Consider the following 27,098-nt stretch of genomic DNA (forward strand, 5'->3'; position numbering starts at 1 on the left):
AGTAAGTCTTTTGCTAACTTGTCTCTGAAATAAATAATTCCACATGTATATGAAATGATTTCATTGCATCGCTGAGTATTCAAGAAAAACTGACTTTCCCAAACAAAAGGTACAGAATAATCAGGATTATTTTTATTAATTCATCTTCAGTTTCAATATTATTACAGAAAAAACATCCTCTTCATTATATTTATACAGTAGTAGTAGAATGCTGTGTCATTGCTTCATTACAAGTGCTGGTCATAGTTTATAGTGTGTGCAGTGTGACTGAGTTCAGTCCAGTGTTACGAATCACTCAGTACAAAGGCAGTTTAACAATAACCTGCTTCTTCTTACTTAAATAAATCTATCTGGATTTGATTGGTCCTCCTTGGGCAGGTGGCAGGACATGCTCGGATGCTGTGTTCATGTCATATTGGGTCTACTGTAAAAATGAGCTGCCAAATGTGAGAAAAGAAATCAGTGTGGTAAAGTACCAATTAATATTTAATGTAGGTTATTTATTTGAATGTGGCCCTTCCAGTGAATAAATCCCCACCTTTGAACTCTTGCAAAAAAAACAAAGTTCACCCTGTTTTTTCATTTTGTCTTACATGACATGAACCCAGCATGAGCCACTGACAGATATATGGTGCATTTGAGGTAACTGGGAAGTTTCTGACATCTGAGCTAAAGGAATAAATGAGAAGATAGTGCTGGAACGGACGTTGAAAAGTGTTCTCATGTACTACCATAATCCTAACACTTAGTCAGATCAGAAGCCATGCCCAGGTGCTGCACCCTGGTTTAACACCTGGAATCTAACCTGCCCAAAGAGAAAGACACCCTCCCCCCTTTTATGTGCATGCAAGTGTGGAGGTGGGGGGTGGGTTGGTGGGGTAGGAAGATGAGGAGAGGGAGGAATGGGGGGGGGCAGGAGGAAGACTGAAACAGCCTAGAAGGACAGGGGTCAAAGGTCACATGGACTGACTTGTATAGTATTCAGGTCAAGGAGGAGAGCGAGCAGACCTCATCTGGCAATAATGTTCACTTAATGTTTCTTAGCTTAACAAACAAGTTCCAGTAAGTCCAATTTGACCTGAATGCAGCATTTAGACCTTTGACCATGTGGATTTGTTTGGCACCAATCACAATGATATGAAGAATCACAGGAACTAGAGGGTTTAAGGTATGGCACTGGTGAATGCTTGGGAATCACAGACTTCACGTGATGCATTTGAATGGTCTTTGTTCATAGGTAAATAATTGAAGGTCAATGGGAACAACAGGTCTACTATTCTGCTAAAGCTAGGAATACACTTCTGTAGTGGGCTAAATATCAAACAAGGTTTTTAATATTTCTCAGTGTTGCTCAGAATACATACAGTACCTTGAGAGAAAAGCAGCCAAATGATGGAGGTTGATTTACAGCCTTGAACTATATCAATATTTTTTACTTTAACCAGCACCGTAACACCATCATGGTAGAAATACACCAGCTGTGTATCCTATGAGCACCTGAATGTGACACCTTACTTTCAAGTGACGGTTTGGAATTTTCTCTGAGTTACAGTATGTCAGGATGCATTCAAGTTCATGTTTTTGTGGTTTACAGATGAAACTAGACAAAAAGAAGGGAGCTTCTGATCAGCCAAAGAAAGTCAGCCTTTGAAATTAGCTGTCTTGTTAATCATTGGCTACTGAAAGAATGAAAATGTTCCATATTTTTCTTGGTGTCAACAAATTCAATGACCAAAACCAACAAAGATCCTTACAAGTACTGTATGAATATCAAAAGAGTACATTTGATATTTCTTTGGGCCATAAAACTCTATAGTACTTGAGGTTTAATGACAATTAAACCTCTTTTGCCAGCATTCTAAGAGTCAGAATTTTGAATTCTTACTTTTTTCCTCACACTTCTTATTTCTACTTTATTCCTCAGAATTCTGACTTTTTACTATAAATGGAGAAATCAGTTTCTTTAAATTAGTTTTTCTTTAAACAGTTTAAAGTTAGATTTCTGAGAAATCCAACTTCACAGAAAAAATGATAAATAAATGCAATGTTTACGACCACATTATGACAAGCACCAAATTTGAAAGAATTTCAAATGTCTGCTTAATTTATAGTTCTCCATGTCCATTATGTCTGAAAATAACACTAAATGTATTTTTGCTGAAAAACGGAAGCATAAAAACGGCAAGTTGTGTTTGTAGTAGTGCATTATTCCCTTTAAACAAATCCTGGCTGACCGTTTCCTTCATTATTGATACAATTTACTAGACAGACATGAGCAGATTTATTTTCCTGAAATGTCAAACAATTTCTTTAAAGATTTACATCTTCCCCGCTCTGTCTATGGCACTCAGATAAGTTAGAATGTCACACAGTAGTGAGAAATGGACTAAAATATAGCTGGCTTTGGTCTTAATTTATTGACAACACAAAAAATAAAGAATAAACTCCTGGTCTTTTAAGGGAAAGAAAACACATTTATCAATGAAAAGTATTTTAATTTTCTAATTTAATTTTATTGTGTAAACCTTAAACTGATGAAAATTAAACATCATTTAAACATAGGTTTATGGTAATATTGTCAGTGTTGCCCACCTCTTATATGAGAAGAGATAATAAAAGTCTACTTATTATTATAAGAACGTTTATATTTGAAGTCTGAGCAGAGAAATCCAGCAAATAAATTCCATTGTGGTGAGGACAGATTTAAGTCCTGTCTCACTGTGCTGTAAAGCTCAGCCACTGACTCACCTAGAAGAGTTTCATGGCTTTTACTGAGAGTCATAACAAGGTTTTGTGTCTCAGCATGGTTTGAAAGTGTTATATCTGGATAAAAATAAATAATACAAAGGTATTTTTTTTCTTTTTTGGCAGAAAATTACATTTACTGTACTGGCACAAACTGTATCAGCAGCTTCAATCAAAAGATGTCTTTATTTAGGCTTTAGTTAATATATCTGTCAATGATAATGTTAGGGGTCAATGTGTTCCAGGGAGAGATTAGTGATACTGCAAGGAGGGGTTATCATGGAAGTTCTATATCTATATAGAAGCTGTCAGAGCAGAGAAAGATGTAGAAAAAAAAAGAAAAGAGAGGAGGAGGGTAAGGGAGAGAGAAAAAAGGGTCAGGAAGAGTGGAGCTTCGGGAAGTCTCTATATCTCTATATTTACCAGGGAGAAAATGTCAAACGCACAAAGCAAATGAACAGGAGAGAAGAGGGACTGATTACTACTAAGATGATAATATTCAATAGGAATCATGATAATAATAATAAATAGAATATTAATTAAGAATATTAATAATCATTATCATCAGGATAATAATATTACAGAATAAATCTCAGATTTTTTCACATTTTTTCTCCATTGAAATACAGTGATCTCCTCAGAGCAGACCAATGAGGATTCAGCCTGCGCTGGCCCCAATTGACTGTTGCATATGACATCACAGCTAATGGCGACCAGGTAGACATGCATCACTTCCTGCCCCCACCCGTTTCCTGTCCAGACAGGAAGTCCTGGCACTGCCTTGGTAATCGGTAGCGAGTGATGTTGAAGTCTGGGGAGAAAAACAGTTTCCTCCCTTTATTACAAAGAATGACACAGGTGTACATGTCCCCTGTGTGACTACAGGTGAATCCAACAGATGAGAAGGACGTACCTGCATCATAGCCGTCCAATGACCATGACATCCACAACCTCTCCCTTGTGCAGTTCCACATACTGCTCTGTTTTAGGAGGCAACATCAGCAGACCGTTGGCACTACGCATTGACATTAACCTGCTGGATACCTGGTTGCCTGGAGAGAGAGGGGGACATGTGCAACTCAGTCAGTGCACATTTGTGTGTGTGTGTGTGTGTGTGTGTGTGTGTGTGTGTGTGTGTGTGTGTGTGTGAGTGTGTGTGTGCATGCACGTCTTTCTATGGTTGTGGGAGCAAATACCAAACAATACCATGTTATGGCATCATGAGGATTTTGTCCAGCCCTTACAACTTCAAAGAGCTCTTTGTGGTTTGAAATTGGTTTTAAGGTTCTGCTTAGGGTAAGATATTTGAAAATGCATTTTACAAATGATTGTCCTCACAAAGATAGAACTCATGTGTACAAATTCCATGTTCTCCATAACCAAGTCAGAAAAATAATAATATTCTAGCCCATGTCTGTAGTAACCCTTCCTGCTGACCTAGTGTTTGCTGCAAGTTTGTTTTTCAGTTCAACCATCTGGTCTGGTGTTATTTAAGACACTCCACATGAAGACTTGTATTGTGGATGCTTTGCTTGATTTGAATTTTATTTAAAGCAAATCAACCGTGACAACACCTGTAACCAAAGTCTATTGAAGGTGTAACAGAACCTTTTACTTGGCTAACTTTCCTGTCCTGACTGTTTGCTTTTGGGTCCAACACTGTCAAGTTTGATACTTAGAGCTCATGCATGGGTACTTCTCACTTTAGCCGAACCTTCATCACTGCTCGCTCCTCCTTCAAACCAGAAGTTGTTCTGGGGTCATCGTCACCCAGTACAACGTAGATACTGTATTTAATTCATACTTTGACATGACTACATTTCAGAAGCAAATCTTGTAATTGTACTCAGTTATATTTGATGTTTGCTTTTAAAATTAGGTTAATAAAACAAAATACAGTGTAATAATAAGACTTTACTGATCCCCGGTGTGAAATTCACAAACCTTCACTTTGACACTCTTTTTTTCCCCACTTCACCCTCATCCAAGTCATTGTTTTTAAGCTTGTGATTGATTGATGACACCTGATCCAGTTGGGGTAGGAATAGTTGGAAAACAAGCAGGGCATTGGCCCTCTAGGACCATATTACCACACCTGACGTAAATCAATTCAAATTATACACACAACATATGATTATCAGAAAAGTGTATAAGGCTTTTAAAGTTCCAGTGTTACCAGCTGCACCATTAAAGTGATGAAAATATGCATCAATAATTAGGATCTAGTCATTTAATATTTACTGATGTGAAATAAGCCATTTTGCATTAAGAGCAGTGTTAAGAGCCGTCGTTACTGTAATCACATCCCCTTCCCCAGTAATTAGTCTAAAAAGTTAAAAATAACATTTCAGTAACAATATTAGTTACTTCATCCCAAAACAACTCATTACAATGTTACTTTTGTTGTCACCAGAGCAAAGATTAATTTGAAATCCAAAATTTAACATTTGTAGTTGTCGTGCTTGCACACGTCATTATTAGCAGCACCATAAGCAGTAAGCTTTTTTTTTTTTTTAGCTAGATCTTTAGCTAGAAGTTGAGTAGGCATCTTTGTTTTTTTCTAAGGCTGGAATAATAGAAGTGTGTATAAGTGTGTATTCATGTGTGTGTGGACCTGTGCTTTGTGCCCAGGGCAGTGGCTCCTGGTGATGCCAGGTGAGAATACAGCGATGGTACTCTGGTCTGGGATCCAGCTTAACATCACAGGAAAGCTGAAATGCAAACACACACACACAAACACACACACACACACACACACACAGATTACAATCAGCTTTCAAATATGTACTGTATAGAGTCCAAAACAGCTGCTTCACATTTAAAGAAGAGTATCATACCATCTTCTTGTACACTAACTCTAAATATTTTTTAACAAACTCCTGTATATAGGAGCCACATCAGTTGTTATACTGTACAATACATATACTGTTTTGTAACATTTGTGACTTTGGTGAAGATCAGATCACACTTCATGACCATTTATGCAAAAAACAAGAAAATGTCAAACTGTTGCATTAGTTTTTCTTACAAATGTTCTTGCAAATATCATTACAAACATTTTTTTTCCTGTATGTGTGTTAGTGTGTGTGTGTCTGTCTCTTACCCTAGCCTTAATAATAGTAGGTCGAGGGTCCAGAATGCCTTGCATCTTCCTCAGAGCAGGAATCACAAACAGGTTACATGTCACCACTGCAGACACTGGGTTACCTAGTAAAAGCCACAACACACCACTAGGTTACTGAGGTGGAAACCTGTGAATTACATAGCAAATGAAAATTGAGAAACATAATTAGTAGCTAGCAATCAATTACTGAACTCTGTAAAGGACTACACAGATAAATGCAGTGTAATTATTGTTAAATGTACATCGACAGGTTCACCATGTGTATAAATCATTCACCATGTGTATAAATCATAACCCTTTTAGCCTGTATGTAGCTGCTGATATCACCTTGTACTTATATGTCCCAGACATTTATCCTGATCTCAAAGTCATAATCAACACTGCAGACCTTGTACTAAAAGAAATAAATTTGCTGTCATTAAACTGTCAGGAGAACAATTTAATGCAAGTAAATAATGGTAGATATAAGATTTTTTTATATTTATGTTTTGACTAATAATGTAGTTATCCAATAAAGTTACACTTCATTTATCATCGTGTATTATTTACATTGGTCTAACAGAAATGTTTTAAATGTACTCAGCACAGTAACAATGACTTGTCAGCATAGATGGGAACAGCTTCAAATAAGTACAGCAATGTGAAGTGCGCACACTACATTTGCATTTTAACTTAAAAAAAAAAAAGAGCAATATACAGTAATTTATACTGAAGAACATCCTGGAAAAAATTGAATGGTGAAGCAAAGAAAAGAGGTTGAAGATTAATATGTAAAGCTGTCTAATGTGAAGTTTTAAAGATGCTCTAAACTCAAAAGCTAAACTATGCTAATGCTCTAAAAGCTTTTTCTTGCCACCAACTGCAAACCTAACCTCAGAAAGGTGTTAAGTGGAACTGTAGTTTGAAGAGGGTTGCAAGAACCAGGACTGCAGCTCCTAAATAGGACTAAAAGTTGTATGGCTGTATGAAGTTCAAAGATAATTGATTGGGTGACCAAGTTTGAGCATCCAAGTCTGACTTTAGCATCAGACTGTTCTGTTTTTTGAAATACAGTTTCTATCCCTTGCTTCACATTAAAGACCTGATTCATATATTGGGAACAAGGTCATGGCTGAACCAAAAATAAAGCCTGCTTGTACACAGACTGAATCTTCTGAATCACCGTCCTTTACTCGTATTCTACAGTGTCCACAAACCAGTGCAAACAGTTACTACACACATACACACAGTACCTGGCAGAGCAAAGATGAGTTTCCGTGCTCCATCAATGTCAACTGTGGCAAAGGTAGTAGGAAGACTGAAGAACAGAAACACCCAGGTATTTTACCTCTAGTAGCTGTGATAGTATCATATTAATATCATTATCAGCATCAGTACCAGTACTACTATCATTAGTAATAGTAGCAGCACTAGCAGTACTTCTATGTGTAGTAAAAGAAGCAGGAACACTACTAAGAGCAATGAAACAATGGTTTTATGTTAGAAAAAGAAAGCAGCAGCTAGTGCAATAGTATAAGCAGTAATTTAGCAGTAATAATAGCAGCAAGTGTGGTAGTAGAACAAGCAGTTCAAGCAGTACAACAATAGTAGAATAATAGTAAAATTGTCATTAGGATTAACCATAGTAGTAGTAGTAGAAGTAAAAGCAGTAGAAAAAATGACAATACTATTGGTTTTACTACCGTGGTAAAAAAAGTCTTAAAGCCAGTAGACAGGTACTGGCAGTAATACTTGTAATATTAGAAATGACAGTAATAGCTGAGGACATGGTAAACATGGTAAAAGTAGTGTGGTAGTAGTAAAAGCAGTATTAGCAGTAGGAACTATAGTATTGGTAGTATCGGTTATTGTCAACCTTTCTCTTGTTCCCCATCTTACCCTGGCTTCATGAAGACTCGTCCAAAGTGGATCTGAGCATGAAGGTCAATATCCAGCACCTGCTTCAGATAGTCCTGACAGACACACAAACACAGGTACATTAAGAACAAAAATAGTTTTAAACTGGTTGCTTTCATTGCTCAAAACCAAACATCAGCACTGTGAAAGAAGATTTATTGTAATATAGCTGGTTCTTCATTAAATATCAGAATATCTTCTCAAAATGTCAACAAAGTCTTTAGTTACTTGGTGGATCATAATTGACTTTACCTTCTCTCCCATGGACACACCTCCTGAGGTGATGATGACATCAGCACGACTGATTCCCTCATGAAGAGCTGACAGCAGGTCATCAGGGCTGCAAACAAGAGCATGACACATTGTACTTAGGTGACTAATGATGGAGGGTGCTACACCATCATCATCATCATCATCATCATCATCAGGGTGCCACAAGCCTGTCACAACCACTGCAGAAGGTCCTTTTTGGCTGTGGAAAACCTCAGGATAATGACCTGGTTATGTCCTTAGGTGCATGTTGGATTGGGCCTGAGAGTTTCACTAATCGAAAGCTTGTGTTACAACTGGAGATGTGGAGTTTAAGTTTAAAAGGACGCCTGTCACATGGCATCATGGGGCTACAACTCAGGGTGCCTCAAATTCAGCTTCTATATCCTTGTTTTTTTAAACTAATTATAACATTTAGGGTCTTGGTAGGCAATGATAAGACTGACCAAACTGGTCTAGGCACATTAGATGTTTGAGGGATGACACTAAAGTGCTCTTACTTGTCCCCAACAATGCCCAGGTTGATGGTGGGGTACCCATGTTCCTGGATGGTGGCCAGCAGAGTGGAGCGGTTAGAGTCTCTGATCTTCCCTGGGTGGAGGTCATCCTCTGGATTCAAGAGCTACACACACACACACACACACAGAGAGAGAGAGAGAGAGAGAACATAGAACGTAGAATTTTTGCTTAATTAAAATACATATAACATATATACAATAATTTTAAATATGACTGTATTTGTTAACAGTGCAGTATAAATGTGTACCTCATTTCCAGTGGACATCACGGCCACCACAGGGAACTTGTGGACACTGACCTCAGTCACTCCCACTGTAGCCAGGAGTCCAATCTCTGATGGGCCCATATGTGTTCCTTTAGCCAGAACACACTCCCCTCGTCTGATGTCATGGCCTATTGGCCTGTGCAGACATACAAACATGTTACGCTCCTAATTACCAAGGGGCTTTCTAACATAGCTTTGAAAGCAATTAGCTTCCACTTCTTAGCTTCCATTCATCTAGTTTTTTTTACCTTATGTCCTGTCCTGGCCGAGCCTGGACCATAATCCTCACCTCCAACTCCTCTGTGCCCTGTAACAGACACGCTGTCATTATCAGCAGACCTGCTAACAAAAAACATGCTGTCCATATACAGCAGTAAATGTTTTATGTCAGAACCAAAAACATTAACAAGCACAAAAATGAGAAGTGCTCACGGCAACAAAGAACTGTTGTACTTACGTCCTCTGACTCCCTCAGCAGCTCTGTATCCTCGACTTGGACAACAGCATCAGCTCCACAAGGAATGGGAGCTCCGGTTGTCACCCTCATCACTTGACCCGGCATTACTGTATGGGTGGGCTGCACACAAACGGACATACACACGTACACACAGAATGTAAAACTAAATGTAGAATTCACTTTCCAGCTCAACTGAGTAATCAGGGCTTGATCAGTTAGATGACCAACAAGGCTAGGATTAGTCTAACAGGACTTCAGAAGTCGTCTACATGCACATAGATAGGAGAGTGTTCTGACAAGACAATCATGCCAGCATCACTCCATCAATCTGATCTTCACACAGAAGCCAAAGCCAGTTTGGTGTTTGCCAAAATGCATTTAAAGGATTAAGAGTATGAGGAAAAATCCCGGTGGTGGCACCATCATGTTATGGGAGTACGTTGTGTCATAAGTGGCCTGCCTGGCGGGTCAATGGGAGCATCAAACTGGGATACATGTCTCTTGTTTCAAATCCCAGCCTACCTAGCTCCAGACGGTCTCCTGTGGCTGCCCACTGCACCAGCCCAGGGGGATGGGTTAAATGCAGAGCATGAACTTCACTGTATTCATTTAAACTGTAAAAGCTTCTCCTACATCAATGAAAGGAATACTAGTCAGAACAGAGGAAAGGATAAAGGATGCCAAATACAGAGAAGTCCTTAGGGGAACCAGTTGCCAAGACAAGACTGGAGTAGCTTCAGGACAACTCTAGGACTGTCAAAGCTCACACTGGCCATATCTTGAATTAGTTTAATTTAGAGTTACAAGCTTAGGTGGCTGAGATTAGAGAAACTGTACATACTGTATAACAACTGCTGCCTTTCTTGACTTCTCCTTTTCGATATTCATATCACTGAGTGGATTGGAGTGTTCTTTCGTCATCAAAAAGTGTAGATTTTGGACAGGATACTGATGAACTAGTAACTAGACCTTCCAGATACAGGTGTATTTCCACCACAAACACATGATGTCTTTCTTTTGTAATCTTTTAAAATAAATTCATCATGATTTAATGTTGCAAAAAAAGGTTAAGGCTCCCAATGTGTTGAGTACTTTTTGTACACCCACCTTTTGTTGGCTTTCAGTTGCTGCACATGCATGAACTGAAATAATAGGCCGTTGAGCCTGCACCATTAAAATACTGCCCACAGTATCTCTAACGTTATCATTAGATAATTAATAGTAGTGCGAGTGCTACTGAAAATAGTGTTTAGCAGTGTTACTCTCAGCAGATAATGTAGTGGTCAGACTAAAATAACTTGTTGTGTTTGTATTAGCAAGAAGTGCTAAGAGTTATGTTAACAGTGTGAGCAGTAGTGAGTTGAATAATTCAACAACCTTATCTCTACAGTAGTGTTAGTTTATTAGAGCTGACCTGCTGTCCAGCTTGTGATTCTCCCACGATGAAGCGATCTCCTGGGCCGTCAGCAGCTAGAGGTCAATAATCATGGTGTTAATCAAGTTAAGTATGGAAATTAGAACATGACGTTTGATAATTTATATTCCAGTGGCAGCCAAAAGGACAGTTTAAATACAGTACTGCTACAAATGAACAGATGAATGCAGATGTTTAAAGTCTTTTTTGCAGATCCTTCCTTTACATTTGTGTCCTGATAGCTTGTAATTTGTTTGGTTAGTGGTCTCACCTCGTACAGCGTAGCCATCTTTAACAGAAGCAGGGAATGGAGGAAGGTTGTCTTTGGCATAGATGTCCTGAGCAAGCACTCGACCCAAACCGTCTGCAGAGAACAGCCCAAAGCAGATCAATCCAGTGCAAACCACAATGTAATGACAAATACAATGATAATACAATAATGTGTGTATAGTTGGTGCATCTGAGCATGAATCTCCCTCAGTTTACTGAATCTTTGTAGGTATTCTTCTCCATGTGACTAAAATACGCCTATAGAACAAAGTCAAACAGAAGACAGAAGGCTGATATTCTACACACACATACAGACACACACACACACACACCTCTATAGTTAATGACTTCAATTCCCAGAATAGGTGTCATCTCTAGGACAGTGATGAAGGCTTTGTCCATTGACGTCAGCGGGAATGGGGACATGCGGTGACGACGTGCCACTTTGCTGATGTCCACCGCACTGTGGCCTAAGTGCACAAATACAAAAGCAGACAGATTGGTTGTAAGTAAATTGTGAATATGCCGCTATAAACAATACCACAAAGGATCTACATTTTCCATGGTGGTGCAAGTTGTTGCAAAGCTGGCATGTTATTAAAACGCACACACACACAGTCTGAACTTACTGGCTCTCAGAATGTTCTCATTACTGCCACATCGTGACTGAACCTGCAGAAAAGACAGACAGATATTCTATATTTGGTCAGTGTTTGATGCAAATATATATATAGGGAAAGCCTCTCATGACAGTCTGGCACAGGTTTTCATGAGGTGTTATCTAGGAGTAGTACCCAGCACATGAAAACACAAATGACATTAATTATATCTCAGATTTTCAAAAGCAACACATCAGGAGCTTTTTAGAAAGGGAATTAGCCCTGACTGTACAAAATAACACACATGCTTAATAAAAACACTGATGAATTGACTGTTCTTTAAATATATATATCAGATATAAGCCTGCGTGTGTTGACCATCTCTATTAACACTATGATGGAAGTTCCTTTCCTAAAACAGCTTTATCAAAAAAGTAATGCCTGTGATAACATTTCATTTTTTCTGATTATTAACTTTATTTTTTCACACAGAAAAAAAAAAAAGTATGCTCTGCCAGGGAGGCCTCTGTGTCTTTACTACCATAAAAAACAGGGCTTATTAACAAACGTTTGTATATAAAAAATAACAACTACAGAAGATTCTGCTCGTTTTCAAATAGTTGCCTGCACAACCTAACAAAGGTTTATTATCAGCAATAAAAGACAAATGAAAATATGTAGAGTAGAGAAAATTCTAGTACTATTAATGTACTACTTAATGTTCAACATTGAGTATATTTCCCCAGAACTAATACCATTACAGTCATGTCATAGTCACCACTCTGCTGTTTCAATTCTGTAAACAGAAATGCTGTTTTCAGAATCTCTTCCAATTCCAATCTCCATTACATTCCCTACACATTTCAAATTAAAAGGCTACAAAGAAAAATGAGAAGTGGTCTATGCTGACTTTTGAGATCTTTCAAAAATTGAATGATGTATCTTTTGACCAACGACATCCAAAAGAGAATGTTGTTAGCTTAACTGCAACGTTACATTTTTTTTTTACCAACTTTAGGAACAAAAAATTACTATGGGGAATTACTGTCCCTTTCCTTTTGTGGACTGATTTGGTGTTGCACTTGTATCCACATTGGGGAAGGCGCGAATTTAACCTTCCTTGCTTCAAATTAAAATGTGATCAAAAATGAGAGGGATTATGTTCAGCTGCTGCAAAGCTTCTAATCTAAGATGTCCTGAGCCTATCCTATAAAATGTTATTGGGGCTCATCCAGGAATAATTTGAAGGATCAGTATCAGCTAAAATAAAGCAGATCAAATGCCAATCCTTCTTTCTTTTAGTCTACTAATACTGTTCTTAACTCAAGGAAAACTGCATAGCATCATGGTGGTGAGTACAACATGACTGCTGTAATTAAAGCTCTGGATCAAGAGAGCAGGCAAACGTGGAAGAAGTGTTTAAAAAAAAAAAAAAACTCAGTAAAACGTATATGATATCTCACTAAGAAGTATGATAATAAATACTAATAAAATAGGGGGAATTGAAAATTCTATATAATATATAGGCCTACTCCAAATAAGACCTGATTGTCTGCAACTGAATTAATTAAGAAACCAAATGTAATTTTAACCTGACCTTTAAGACAATTCCAGCATCATTTGAGTTTTTGCATTTTTTTTTTCCCATTTTCAATCCTTTCTAATGCAATAACTTGGCCAAATTATACATGAATTAACCACAACTGAAGACATATTTCAGTTTTGCAAAATCTCACCATTCACTCCCATTCAATTCCAAACACCACACAGGTCCCGAGATTTTAATATGTTAAATAAAGGTAGTCATCACTGTGATGTAGGAAGCCGACAATCATGTTTAGCGATTCAGGAGTGTAACATCGGACTAGCTTGTACATTCAGCTTCATATTGATATGCTGTATAGTATATACATTTTTGAGCCAAAGTGGGACACGATGAGAATCACGTTTATTATACCCATCCATAACACTTGATTAGGTCATCAAAGTTTACATTGATTAAAATCTCAGAATATTTCTGACTAAATGCATACTTTTTAAGTTAGGAAATCAAATTAGCAACTAATTAGGAACCCTGTTCTTTACTGAGAGTTTGGTACATTAAAACATGGGAAATTTCTATAGTGGCCCACAGTAAAAAGGCCGGGAAATACAGGAATTAAGCAAAAACTCTAATCATGCAGGAACTGTCCTTTATTGTTTATTTGTTAATTGGGAACTGTCAAAAGAATTTCGTATTACTACCACCAGGAGGAGTGGTACCTATACACTTGGCATGCTCTATAAGTTTTGGAAAGCATAACTTTAAATTTCATGCAAAGTGCCATGTAAATTTTTATGCTTGAAAGTGGTTTTAATTTTTGCGATTGTGATGTGTTAGTGGTCATTACATCGTGCATGTATGTATGAAAGTTTGTGTGTACCTTGGGTGTCGGGCATGAGGCGGTGGAAAGGCGGGAGGTTGCCTGTGTTGCCCGTGGTGACTCGGAAGGGGTGGAGCTTAAAGAGGCAGAATCTCGAGGAAGCACCTGAACGCCTCGAGAAATGATCGAATCCGGGATCTACACACACGCACACACACACACAGACACACTTCATGCTAATCAACTAATTTTCTTCAGTTGTTTTATTGTTGGATATCTATGACACATGGGGTTTTGGAATGCAATGAAGTTCCACCACTAATTAACAAACCTTTATTATTTCAACATACAGTTCCTTCCAAAAGTGTTAGAATACCAAGGACTATTTAGTTTTTGCTAAACATCAAAGTATTGGGGTTTAAGGTCCAAAAATAGATACTGCTTTCACTTCAGAATGTCAGTTTTAATTTAAAGGTATTTACACCTTAGTACATTAGCAGGATTGAGCACAGTTGAACCCATTTGCTGGGCATTCCTGCCTGACGCACCTGATTTTTACTAATGGCAGGGCTGTCAGCTGGGAGCCATCCTTCACTGATCTTTCACTGCTTTAGTCCTGGAACGTTTTAAGTTGTAGAGCAGCCCCCCTGCCATCAGGCCTAGGATCTTTACTTTCCCCATGCTTTGTCTTAGGCACAGATGAATTTTCGGATCAGATCAACCACTTTTTACATCTTCCAAAAGTGTCTGACAGATGTTTCTTGTTGGATTGGTTTTCAAACAAGATGGCTCTAATGACAATGCTTTAGATTTGGGTTGTTCCTGTGAAGACTGTTTCGTTGTTGTAAAAAGGATAAAAAGGCCAATGCAAAAATTGGGAAAGTCCTGAAAAAATAAAGAAACCACTGGTGTACTGAGCAACATTCACAAAAAAAGTTTTGTTTGTTTTAGGGGGGTTCTATTTTCAGTTTCAAATGCATGTGTAGGGGGTTAAGGACTCATGACTGATTCAACCAATGTTAATATTTTCCACTCTTTCCCTCTGATGAAGTCTTTTCCTGAGTTGGCAGCATGTACGCATCATTTTCTTGCAGCCCTATGAAGCTACTCCCAATTACCTTTGATACATTTCGCTCTAAAGTGATTTGGGTTTTTCTTTACAGCTTTCACAATTCCTCATCAGCTATTGTTTCCCTTGGCCAACCTCAGTTCCCCTATTTCCTCAGATTAAAAATTGATTGCTATGTTCTATGTTGATTAATATATCTTAATGTAACTACCACCAAAAAAAGCTGAACTTTTAAACCTTTTTCTCATATTCATGTGGTGATGTCAAATTCAAATGTCTTTCATGTACAGCAAACAATGTATAGACCCTGTCATTCCAGTACTTTTAAGAGAAGAAGGTGTCAACTAGCCTAAAAACAACCAGGACAGAGATATACATTGGCCTTCACCTTTGATGGTGAACTTTCTGCACACAATACACCGACACCAAAATCACCCATGTTTCACTACAAGATTACTGGGTCGAATGCTTTAGGGCTTTATTGTGTGTCATTCCACTCTTCGCTTTTCATATGATATACAATACATACCTAAACATGTGACAAACAACTGGAAACGTCAGCTTTGGGAATTCATAACTACATCACTATGTGGCACATTGATGTTGGATAATCAAAGTCTTTCACTCCTACCCCTGACAAATGACTACCTCAGATACTATATACTTTTGCTCTTTCTTTTAAGTGGTGCTTAAAATTGGCTACTATCACAGTTCTCTTTAATACATGTGTTTATCAATATTCAGATAAGAAGGAAAGAATGAAAAAAAAAATCAGTGTCTGGAAAACAAAAACAGATCATTTGGTTTTAGACCACAAATTCTTGATGGAAAACTTGAAAACCATGAAGGACATTTTGCTGAATACCATTTAATGTGTAATGAATTAGAATCATGGACTGTTCCTGCAATCCAGGATGTTCCTCATCCAAAATTGAGAACATCTGTGTATTTGGTATATCGTGAGTGGAGAAAAAGGTGCAACATATTGTTTCTGAACATTTGCAAATGTATGTGGTGTATTTTTAAAGCCTGCACAATTGATGGTGCTGGTTTATCAACAGCTTCAGAAACACTTTAAGCCAGCTACAGAGAACTGAAAAGATGGCCAATAATCATTTTAGCTAAATAAGTTACGCACGTTTGAGTAACAGTGTATGACTGACAGACACGATCAACCTGAACAATACCAAGGGGAGGATGGGTGTCAGTGTGAGTCTCTCACCTGCTGGCCATGAGTACAGGAGCAGGTGAAATGAGAAGGAGGGGCGGGTGTGTTTCCAGGCAGATAGGGAGCCCCCTTAGCCATGACCACAGCATGGCTTGTCTGATGGACACACACATGCAAGTAGGTACGCACAAACAAAAAGACAGACAGACAGATGCAGGTCGGCACAGATAGACAGGTGAATGAGATGAAATGGTTATAAAACAAAAAAAAAAGTTCACATCTTAATGACATAGCAGCTGCGCCAAAAATCCTTCTAATGATCATCATGATGATGTGAATGGACTACATTCAAAAAGGAGTTTCAATTGTCTGGTTGACAAGATCTTTATCTGCAGTATGTGAGCAGTGATAATGGTGAAATGGTCAATGCAAGAGCACCCAATGCAATCCGGGACGTAAGAAAAGAAAGTCAAAATTTACACAATGCAATGAAATTCTTGGAGCGGTTGCCTCTTGACTCCATGATGTTAACCATCATATTGGTGACGTGCATCTCCTCTCATAGCCTTGTTGAGATTTGGGAGGAGTGCACATCAATTTACCTGTATCTACAGATAAAGCCTGATTCCATCTATACAGTTTAAAGTTCCATGGTCCAAATTTACCTGCCAGCTGTGAGTTTCTGTGCGGAGTTTGGATGTTCTCATCAGTTTCCTCCGGGTACTGTGGTTTCCTCCCACAGTCCAAAGACATGCATGTTAGGGAGTCCAGGGAGTCCCAGCCTTTTACCTAATGATAGCTATTAAAGGCTCCAGCCAGATGGATGGATATGAACAGTGTATATCTACTTTTAACCTGGCATTATTACAAAATAATTTTCGCCATGATAACCTTCTCCTGCTCTGTAAAATTCTCTAATATGAACATAAACCAGGGGTTCCAAAACCTGGTCCTGAAAGACCCATGTCCTCTGTGCTTACCAACTATCTTTGCCTGACCCACTGTCAGGGATGGTTAACGAAACCTGGAGCCAACACTGGCCCTGGAACTCATCACAGGTTACTGTTAAAAACAACAGTGTGTGGAGGTAACGAAGCATCAGGTAAAACAGGATAATACTGAAAACAGAGGGATGCACTGTGATTCACAGCTTGTGTAAAGTGATGCCAAGCACATCAGCTGGCAGTGTGGGTGTCCCTGGCCCCGATGAGACAGTTGTGGATGACAAAAACAGCCTTTCCTCAGGTTAGTAATATAATGTTGCACAAGGAGACACCTAGAGCTGTAACAGAAAGGCAGTTGGAACATGCTTTATTTCTCAGCTTGTGCCTAATATAATACGATTAAACTCAGGCATGGGATGGCAACTGGTGCATTCAAAATTTCAGCTTGGTTTACTGTAGCTTTCAAAAGTTATGGAAGGAAGTTGTTTTGGGGACCCAAAGTAACAAACTTTAAAAACTTTAAGTTCATATTAAAGCACAAAGTTTACATTTAGGTATAAATATACAAATCTAGTTCAGAAACTTTCAAAGGTGAAAACATGACAAAGAAGTCTTCTAGCAATTAATAAAGTACATTATGCTAAATATCTGTGGCACTAGTGAGACTTAGACAGTGTAGCAGGAGCCACTTATGTACTGTACCTGTGTAGTGGGTAGATAATGATCCATCAACATTTATTAAGTAATCATTTATTGTATTTATTTATTTCTTATTTATTTATATATAATTATATTTAGTACACAGTATATATACATAGTAACTAAATCTGTCAAAACAGAAGTAGTGGAGTAAAAAATACATTTCCTTCTGAATTGTAATGCAATAAAAAGAAAAGTAACAAAAAGTTAATTTTCACCTGCAACTCTAGATGTAGAATAATTATTAGCTACATACATCCATTATCTAGGACCACTTATCCCGTTTAGGATCACGGGTGGGCCGAAGCCTATCCTACCTGTTATTGGACCAGTGGGGGGGATATACCCTGGACAGGTTGCCAGTCTATCACAGGGCCAACACAGAGAGACAAACACAGACATACAAATATTCGCACTCACATTAACTTAACATGCATGTCTTTGAACTGTGGGAGGGAACCGGAGTTAGCTGCATACAATACAGTTTAATTTTAACATTTGCTTCATAATTAAAAAGATGTTTCATAATGTGTTCAGGCACCAGTCTAAAAGTCTTGATATAGGACTGGTGTCAGAAAAATGCTAAACAATACCCATTATTACTGCTGATTACCGTTGTAAGATGTTTTTCAGGTAATCAGAAGCTGGGAGATACCATCTTAAATGAGGATGGAGTGGGGGAAGACAAAGTGAATGGGTATCTTGGAGCTTCTAAAAGGGATAGTAGCCTTGTGGAGCAATTTGAAAAACCCGTGCTGTAAACCACTCTAATATGTTTCTCAAACTACCTTTCCTGAATATTCATATCATCTCACTAAAGCCACACAGCCCATCAGTACCTGGAACTTTTTTCCACATTTTAACTTTGATTACTTCACTGGTCACGTGTCAAGTAGACCTCTGGCACATCTATAGCTTTTTCATAGACAGCTTGAACTATCAGGAAAAAATGTGACCATTCAAAATTGTATGGATTGCATTTAAAAGTTATGCTTCCTGAAATGTCATGCTGTCTATCGATTTCATCACTACTAACATGTGTTTTTGGTTTGTGCTGCAGCAGCCTGCTGCTGGAATTAACCAATTTCCCCACTGGGTTCAAGTTTCCTTTATCTTGTTCCCAACAGAAGCGCTGGTGCTGTAAACTGGTTACCTTGGCAGCGATGGCAGCTGCAGTGATGTGGGAGGAGCCGTGCTGGTGATGGTGGTGGTTGTGCACATGTCGACCTCTCCGCCTGTCCTCTTCCTCGTCCTCCTCTTCCTCGCACTGGGTGCCGCGCTCCATGGTGTGTGTGTTGCTGTGCATGTTGCTGTGCGTGTTGGCCAGCAGAGGAGAAGGGGAGGGCAGCTGTTCCAGGGCAGCATGTGTGGATTTAACCCTGACCGTGGCCTCGCGCAGCAAGTCAATGGCATGAGGCAGAGCGGGCAGGATGAACTGGAAACATTCCTGGAGAAAACCACTTATTTTTATTTATAATCATTTTAAACAAGCAACCAAAGGTAAAATAACTAATCGAAATAATTGCTTGCAAATTATACTACAGAAGAATATTGAGTCCCATGTAAAGTACAAATTCTAAACTTTAAAGTCAATATGTCACTGACAGAAATGCCAAAGGAACTAAATTTGTTGTCAGGGTAAACCTTATATGCATCAATACAATGCTAAGTGATCTCAGAATAACCAATTATGTATATTACATAGGGAGAGCTTTGGATTATTCTAACAGGGTACAGATAAAGTACAGTGGAGCAAAATCAAAGCACTGTACCTGAGAGCCCTTTTTGCTCCCTGGTAGGTTAATGATCAGAGTTTTACCACGAATACCACACACTGGCCTGAAAAAAGATGAAGTAGAAATCAAATTAGAACAGGGGAGGACACCAGGCACATCGGGTTCGAATCGGGTTCGAATAAAACCGATTAGCACCTGGACAGCATGCCTAGTGGTGTAACATTGAGTGATCCCATCAGCATGGCCAGAGCCATACCAGGGGCCTCTCGCTCTATCACCTCTCTGGTGGCCTACAAGACAAGGACAGAGTTAGTCATTCAATTACTTCAAGTACTTGTTTATCCCCAGTTTTGCAGTCTTTGTCTGCGTGTGTGAGGATACCTCAGGTGTAACATCTCGCGGTGCAAAGCCAGTTCCTCCAGTAGTAAGAATGAGATTCAGCTCCTTCTCATCACACCACTCCAAAAGAGTTTCCTGCATACGTGCAAACACACACACAAAATGTAACAACTGCACCATGCATCATCTTCATGTGGCACACCAACACGCAGCAGCAATCTAAAAGAGGACTTTTGTTTAGTTAAAAAACCTTCTAATTCGAGTGGTGGCAAACACCTGCCCTGCTCCAGTCAATCCATGCAACCAGGGTGCAGCTCAAGTACATTTTTCCCCATGAACAACAACAGGATAATAGCACAGTAGCAGCTAAAAGAGCAGTGAATTAAAAATACTTGATCAGCTAAGTTTTGGGTAATGGGCAAATGGTTCCTACCAACTTTTGAGCCGGACAAGCACAGATTCAGGGTGTATGCATAGAATCACTAATTTTTCTGCTAATTCAAAGATTCTATATTCACCTATCAACTGTGTGTTCTTATGCAACATTTTTGAGCGTAATGGGAAAGTCCAGACTTTCACAGCATATTACTATGTGTCTCTTTGGCTCCAGAGTGATTTGGTAAACAGTAATTCCAGGACACGTACCTTGATCTCATCGATCTCATCTGGAACAATCTTGTAGGCTGCTATGACTCCTCCCAGCCTGCAGGAGGTGACAGAGATATAATTTACACTGGAATGTCAATTTATAGTGTGTGCCTGTGTGTGTGTAGACCACAGTCTTGTGTGTAGACTCACAGTGAGGGATCATGGACCAAGTCTTTCAGATTGACTCCACTCCTGTCCTCAGCCAAGTTCCTGAAACAGCTGTCACTGACTGCAAAGTAGAGAGATCCAGGTTACAGTGTTGATGTGATGCATTTCCACATGATGTCTGATAAAAATGGATGTCAAAAAAGACATGGAATTAGTTGATATTAAGGAGACACTTCAATTTCAAAGTTTTTGATCTCGATGTCAGATTACGATTTCAGGGGCACTTCCACACTGACATAAGTACAAATTTGTCTTCTTCTTTTCCTTTCGGCTGTTCCCTTTCAGCGGTCGCCACAGCATATAAGTACATTATAAGTACAAATTTGTAACTTATGTAAATTTGGAAGTAGCAAATTCAGAAAGGAAACTGCATCATCACTACTGGTGGAAAAAAAATGATTACACGAGGTTGCAACAGTGTTCCTTAAATAACACGTTGAACAGTGAGCTACTTTTGTCTTGTAATAAATAGACACTACAGATGAAAGTGGTATCAATGTTTTGCCCACCTACACAGATAAAGTAGTTTCATCTGAATATATAACTACAGAAGTGCCACAGTCCTGCGGCACGAACATACTATATTAATAAAGTCCAAATAATCAGCACGTAGGCAGGTGTTTATCCTCAACATTCTATGTATATTAGAAGGTAACTTTAGCTTCAGTAGCACAAACATGCCACTGCACTCAAATAGTTGCATCATGCATTAAACATTGTTTTTAGAGATGTAAAAATCTAAATCTAAATATAATTTAGATCCCTGTGTTATAACTTAATTATTTATGTGATTGTAACTAAGTGTAAGTGTAACTGCAGCAATAAGCAGCTATAACAGAATTGTGTCCAGTAAATGTAATGACTGAGAATGAACTATGAGGCTTCCTGGCTTCAACCAAAGGTCAGATTAAAAATGTTGTCAATATACTGGCTTCGTTCATTTGTGTTTCGTTGTTTTTCACTCACAAAACTAATAAGTGTGTTGAACACTAGCATTTAGGGTAAGATCTGAATTATGTGACTTGGCATACCATACTGCTTTGATACAGTGAACCCGGCTGAAAGCAACTAACTCCTCCATGTTGAAGAACATCCCAAAGCCTCTCTTTTCAATGTGAGGAGTAAGCAGTGAGGAGCAATGTTTGAGGAGAGATAAGTGAGGATACATGAGAGCATCCTTCACTGAAGTATTTCACCATGCAGTTATGCCTCTTTATTGAAATCCTGTCATTGATCAGACTGATCAGAAACTACATCAAAACTTCAGCTCAGTTTAATTCTGAAGTGTACAATACTAACAAAACAGGACCAATGTTAAGACTCACACGATGTTATTTTTGTTGTTTTTAGATCAGACATCTGCTTAAAGCCATCTGTATCTAATATCTTGTATTTCCTGCTATAAATCCAGTATGTACAGTATGTGCATCACTGTAGAGGTTATCTGCAGCTCTGTTAGAGTAACTGTTGGGTTTCCGGTCACCTCACTGGCTAACCCCCTTCTGGTTACTAACTTTGACCAGACAAGCCAGAACCCATCGCATCATCTATTCCTAACCAATCATAGAGGTCTAAAAGGAGTTCATTGACTAGAGTGTGTATTGTGGGTATTTGTGGAACCTTTACCAAAGGGAGATTCTAATCACGTTTTAGACTCATCTCAAGGAAAAGTAAAAGAAAAAGAATACACGACAGTACAGATGCTTTCCATCTAGTCTAATGGAGCTTGAGAGGATCTTTTGGGCAGAATTGGATTAATTGCCCAAATGCAGGTGTGGAAAACTTGTAGAGGTTTACCAAAAGAAACCATAAGCGTAACATGTTGCTATAGGGGCTTCTACATGAGTTAGGAATTCTTTAATTAGTTAATTGCTCCAGGTTTGTTTTTTAATTTTATGCTGTACCGTTTAATATTAAATGTGCAACACTCAAATGTGCATAAAGTCAAGAGCTCCTAACATTTTCCAATTTATATTTAATATTTATCTACTGCTATTTATTGGCATATTGACATACCAGCTGATAAACCAACCTGTCTACAAAATTGTACTTGCACACAACAACACCTCTTTTAAACAAGAAATTTCTCAACCACACATTAGCACACATTTGCCAGTGACAGGAATCTATTATGGATTTGCTGTACACTGTGGGGCGACTGTGGCGCAGGAAGGTAGAGCGGTTGTCCACCAATCTTGCAGTTGTTGATTCAATCCCCGGCTCCTCCGGTCATATGTCAAAGTGTCCTTGAGCAAGATACTGAACCCCAACTTAGTTGCTCCCGGTGAAAGTTGGCCAGCTGTATCACCCATCGGTGTATGAGTGTGTGTGTGTGTGCGAATGGGTGAATAAAGCGCTTTGAGTGCCAATAGGTAGAAAAGCGATATATAAGTGCAGACCATTTACCACTAAGTGCTACTTCTGGCCTATACATGTTGTGGGTCTGAGTAAGGCAGCTTTAATTTCTACACACATTTAAAAAAATATTTTAAACCATATTTTTTGATTGTTTGGTTATTCATTTTTAAAATATATTTTGACAATGATACCAGCAACAGGTCTCAAACAAATGTGGACATGGGCATGTCCACTGTGTTGCATCACCTCTTTGTTTAACAACACTATGTTTGGGAGCTAAGGACATCAACTGCTGTAATTTTGACAGCAATGTTTATTTCCCCGATTCTTGCTTGATATGGGATTTTAGCTGCTCATCAAATGAAATTCTATTTGACTTCATGATTATCCATATGTTTTCAGCAAGTGACAGGTCTGCACTGCATGGGTCAGTTAAGTACCTAGACTCTTGGCAGAATATGTTGTACCAGAACCTGTATATATGATTCAGCATTAATGGAGCCTTCACAGATGTGATTATGGTAAATGGTAAATGGTCTGCACTTATATAGAGCTTTTCTACCTATTGGCACTCAAAGCGCTTTACACTGCTTCTTATTCACCCATTCACACTCACAATCACACACACATTCATACACCGATGGGGGAGCTGCTGTGCAGCTGGCCAACACTCACCGGGAGCAACTAAGTTGGGGTTCAGTGTCTTGCTCAAGGACACTTCGACATGTGACCGGAGGAGCCGGGGATTGAACCAACAACTGTGAAATTGGTGGACAACCGCTCTACCTTCCTGCGCCACAGTCGCAGGAAGGTTATGATGCTATGTGCACTAAAGCACCCTCACTCCATCACAGATGCTGGCTTTATAACTGTTCTGATAACAATTCAAATGCAGCGTCCATGATTTCCACAACAAATGTCAAGTTTGGACTTATCAGACCAAGGAGCCAGTTGTCCACTTTGCCTCACTTTAAATCAGCTCAGACTCAGAGAAGCCAGCAGTGTTTCTGGATTTTGTTTATAGTAATTGGTTTTTCTTTGCATCTTATACTTTTAACTTACATTTGTGGACACGGCAACAACCTGTGTTCACTCAAAGCGCTTTTCTGGTCCCGCTGGTCTAATGCAGTGGTTTCAACTACACAACCATAGTCTGTTTTTAACACAGTGCTGCATGAGGGCCTGAAGATGAAAGTCATTTAAAATTGTTTTTATCTTGTCCCTTGGTACATAGGAGATTGTTCCTGATTCTCTTTATGGTTCAATGATATTGTAAACTGTAGATGGTAATATTCTACCATTCATTGCAGTTTTATATTAAGTAATGTTATTGTCAAGGCGCTGAACACACATATTTTCACTGAATGATGAACCACCTTATTTCTGAAAGATTTCGACCTGTTGCCAGTTAGTTGTGAGATGTTTACCAGTTGTGTGGAGGTTTTTTTTTAGCATTACACAACTCATCCAGCCTTGCTTGTTACAATGTGTTTGAGATGTTTTCCTGGTATCAAATTCAGAATGAGCAAATATTTTTCAAAAAACAAATGTCAGCATTGGATATGTTGTCTTTGCAGGTGTCAAATGAGTTAACTGCATTGTAATTACAACAATAATAATGGCAGAGTTTTTATTTACACAGAGCCACACCTTTTTGCGGGAACATTTAAAACATTTTATGCCGGTGAACATTTATAGCAACACAAGAGGTGCCAAATTTTAATTATAGCAGCTATCACCTTGTGCAACAGTGCAGCTCACTTGTATGTCAACAGTCTTAGATGATTAAGTTATATCAGACTTTGAATACTTCGACAATACTTGTTGATGTGATCAATTCAATGTCAGGTTGAGCCTTCTAATAGCCTTTCTTGACATTTAAATGCCTTATACAAAGAGTTGTTTCAGTTATTAAGCCATTAACATTATAACTTTCATTAAATTACTGTATGATTCATTGAACGACTGTATTAATTTCAGATTGTTGTGTATGTAACCTAGAGGGGATTTAAGCCAAATATCCTTAACCCATATTTGACACCATTTGACATATTTGAGTTAAAATGTCTTCCAAACATCACCCAAAAAGGTATGGACTTGGCTCAGGTGGTGGAGACTTGATAGGTGGATGACCCAATAGCTACATATGTAATATCATGTTATTACAACTTTCTCTTCTAAGACATGACCTATTCTGCAATAGCTTCCAGCACGCATTAAAAGCGATTAATTTATCGCCCACTTCCCCATGTTTGGATTTGCTTGAGGCCCCCCCAAACCACAAAAATCCGCCTCTGGAACGTGTGTAGACATGTGACAGGAGGTTGGGGTTGTCAGCTGGATGGACATTAAGGGTTTACTGCTGTTAGCATGGTAGCTCTTCAAACCATGACAGACTTCCCAGTCTGCTCCTGGCTTGCACCCTTTGAGCATTATTCCAACGTCTCCCCTTTGCCTATGCTGACTGTCACACGACTGTACACTAGTCCCAGTGCTCCTGTGCACGACTCACAGGCGAACATCAGCTGAGCTAATTAGAAAAGCTGCTCAAACAATCTGCACAACTGAATTAATTTCGCCTTGGCGCTGCGCCTTCTCTTTAAAACGCACGATTTGGATTAGTGAATGCACTTTGGGCGTTAAACAGATACACATAGACCTTAAGCCCAATTTGAATGCTTTGTCAAACGAGCCATAAAAGAAATCTTAAATAAAAAGACCCCCAATAGCAACCGAAATGCTGGATTTGCCAAGAGACATGAATAATGCAGCCGATGTAGGCTCCATAGCGCTACATTGCTAGAAAAATATCGTTCCCCCTGCGTCAAGTTTGCAACACACAGCACACAAACAGCGGGAAAATGGTGGTATTCTTTTCAAACTAAAAGCACCAATGTTAGTTACAACCTTATTGCGGAACATGCTCGCTTTGGAATAGCCCCTTTAATTTTGAAAGTCTTTACCGGTTGGTCTTTTGTCTTTTGTCTCACTTGGCGCTACATGAAATAGCTCACTATTCTGTCATGTAGCCATCTATTACAACACTGAAGATTACAGCCAGTCTTCACATGTACATACACACAGACGTTTAAAACTTCAACAGAGAAGTACAAATATCGTTATTTCAAAGCAAATCCCACATCTCTCCGACCTGTCAAGGGTCGGACAGCTAACGTTAGTGCAATGACAGTCAACGGAACCGGTTAGCATACTGACTCCCGTTAAGCTAGCTCTCTTTGCAGCGAAGACGGCTCGTATCGTGACACCGACGTGAGCGGGCAACCGACAGCAAAACAGCACAGACATGCGCTTAAAAAAAAAGCCTTAATCGCATTTTATCAAACAATCTTCTTACCTGTCAGAATCCCCACTCGGGTCTGATGGTCATGGTTGGTGAGCACCATCCCGTCCGCCGCCATGTTTACAACCTCTGTCTGCACTGTGACTGCACATGCATAGAAGTGTGGTGCTGTGCGGGCTGCTGCTGCTGCTGCTGCTGCTGCACCTCTGGGGGACAACTCCGCCTGTGTAAATGGACGTGTGTCCTTTAGTGTAAATGTCCTCCAACTACCAAGTCAAAATTTGGGTTCGCCCCCAAAACACTATTAGAGACTAGAGCCTGTGACCGATCCAAACAAAATTTAGATAATCAGTGTGTAAAATATATGGCATTGGCACAGAATTGTCTAATAGTCAATATCAGTACTCATTTACTATCAAATGTGGACTTTTAAAGGTAAAGAATGTCCGACGACGCAGGACAGTTAATGTCTTTACCTGAATTCCCTCTTTTAACATTACTTAGACACATGGCACGTTCAGAGGATAAAATAGATTAGGTAAAGAAGATAAAACTAAAGGATTAATAACAAAGTCCTTGCTCAAAGGGTGGAACTGGGGTCTGCTTTACATACTGCAACACTAAGCTGTAATTATAGGGGTCAACCTGGTTATTCTGATTGATGACTGACAGCTGGGATGAGCTCCAGCATCCCTCTGACTCTGAACCGGATAAGCGATTCTAATGGATGAATGGATGACTGAAAG

At 39.0% G+C, this 27,098-nt stretch overlaps 1 protein-coding gene across 8 annotated transcripts; it reads right to left on the reverse strand.

The window, feature by feature from the left end:
* Positions 1-110: 110 nt before the first annotated feature.
* Positions 111-26,592, reverse strand: gphna (gephyrin a). Of its 8 annotated transcripts, XM_067479389.1 has the most exons (24): positions 26,407-26,587; positions 20,676-20,754; positions 20,523-20,580; positions 19,920-20,012; positions 19,734-19,828; positions 19,575-19,641; positions 18,956-19,249; positions 16,214-16,315; positions 13,983-14,120; positions 11,590-11,632; positions 11,293-11,430; positions 10,962-11,054; positions 10,691-10,746; positions 9,277-9,396; positions 9,068-9,126; positions 8,802-8,955; positions 8,536-8,657; positions 8,018-8,105; positions 7,748-7,821; positions 7,102-7,166; positions 5,849-5,952; positions 5,360-5,456; positions 3,659-3,797; positions 111-3,556 (listed from the first exon to the last, which is right to left on the reverse strand). In XM_067479389.1, the coding sequence occupies exons 1-23, from the start codon at positions 26,468-26,470 to the stop codon at positions 3,664-3,666; spliced, it is 2,337 nt and encodes a 778-aa protein (XP_067335490.1). In that variant the 5' UTR covers positions 26,471-26,587; the 3' UTR covers positions 111-3,556; positions 3,659-3,663. The 8 variants fall into 8 exon arrangements, 7 of the variants coding, with proteins under 7 accessions (XP_067335490.1, XP_067335484.1, XP_067335485.1 ...); XM_067479383.1 differs by lacking the exon at positions 16,214-16,315 and having other exon boundaries at positions 26,407-26,591; XM_067479384.1 differs by lacking the exon at positions 13,983-14,120 and having other exon boundaries at positions 26,407-26,591.
* Between the last annotated feature and the right edge of the window lie 506 nt (positions 26,593-27,098).

Source organism: Channa argus, chromosome 16 (assembly GCF_033026475.1).
Source record: "Channa argus isolate prfri chromosome 16, Channa argus male v1.0, whole genome shotgun sequence".
NCBI lineage: Eukaryota > Metazoa > Chordata > Actinopteri > Anabantiformes > Channidae > Channa > Channa argus.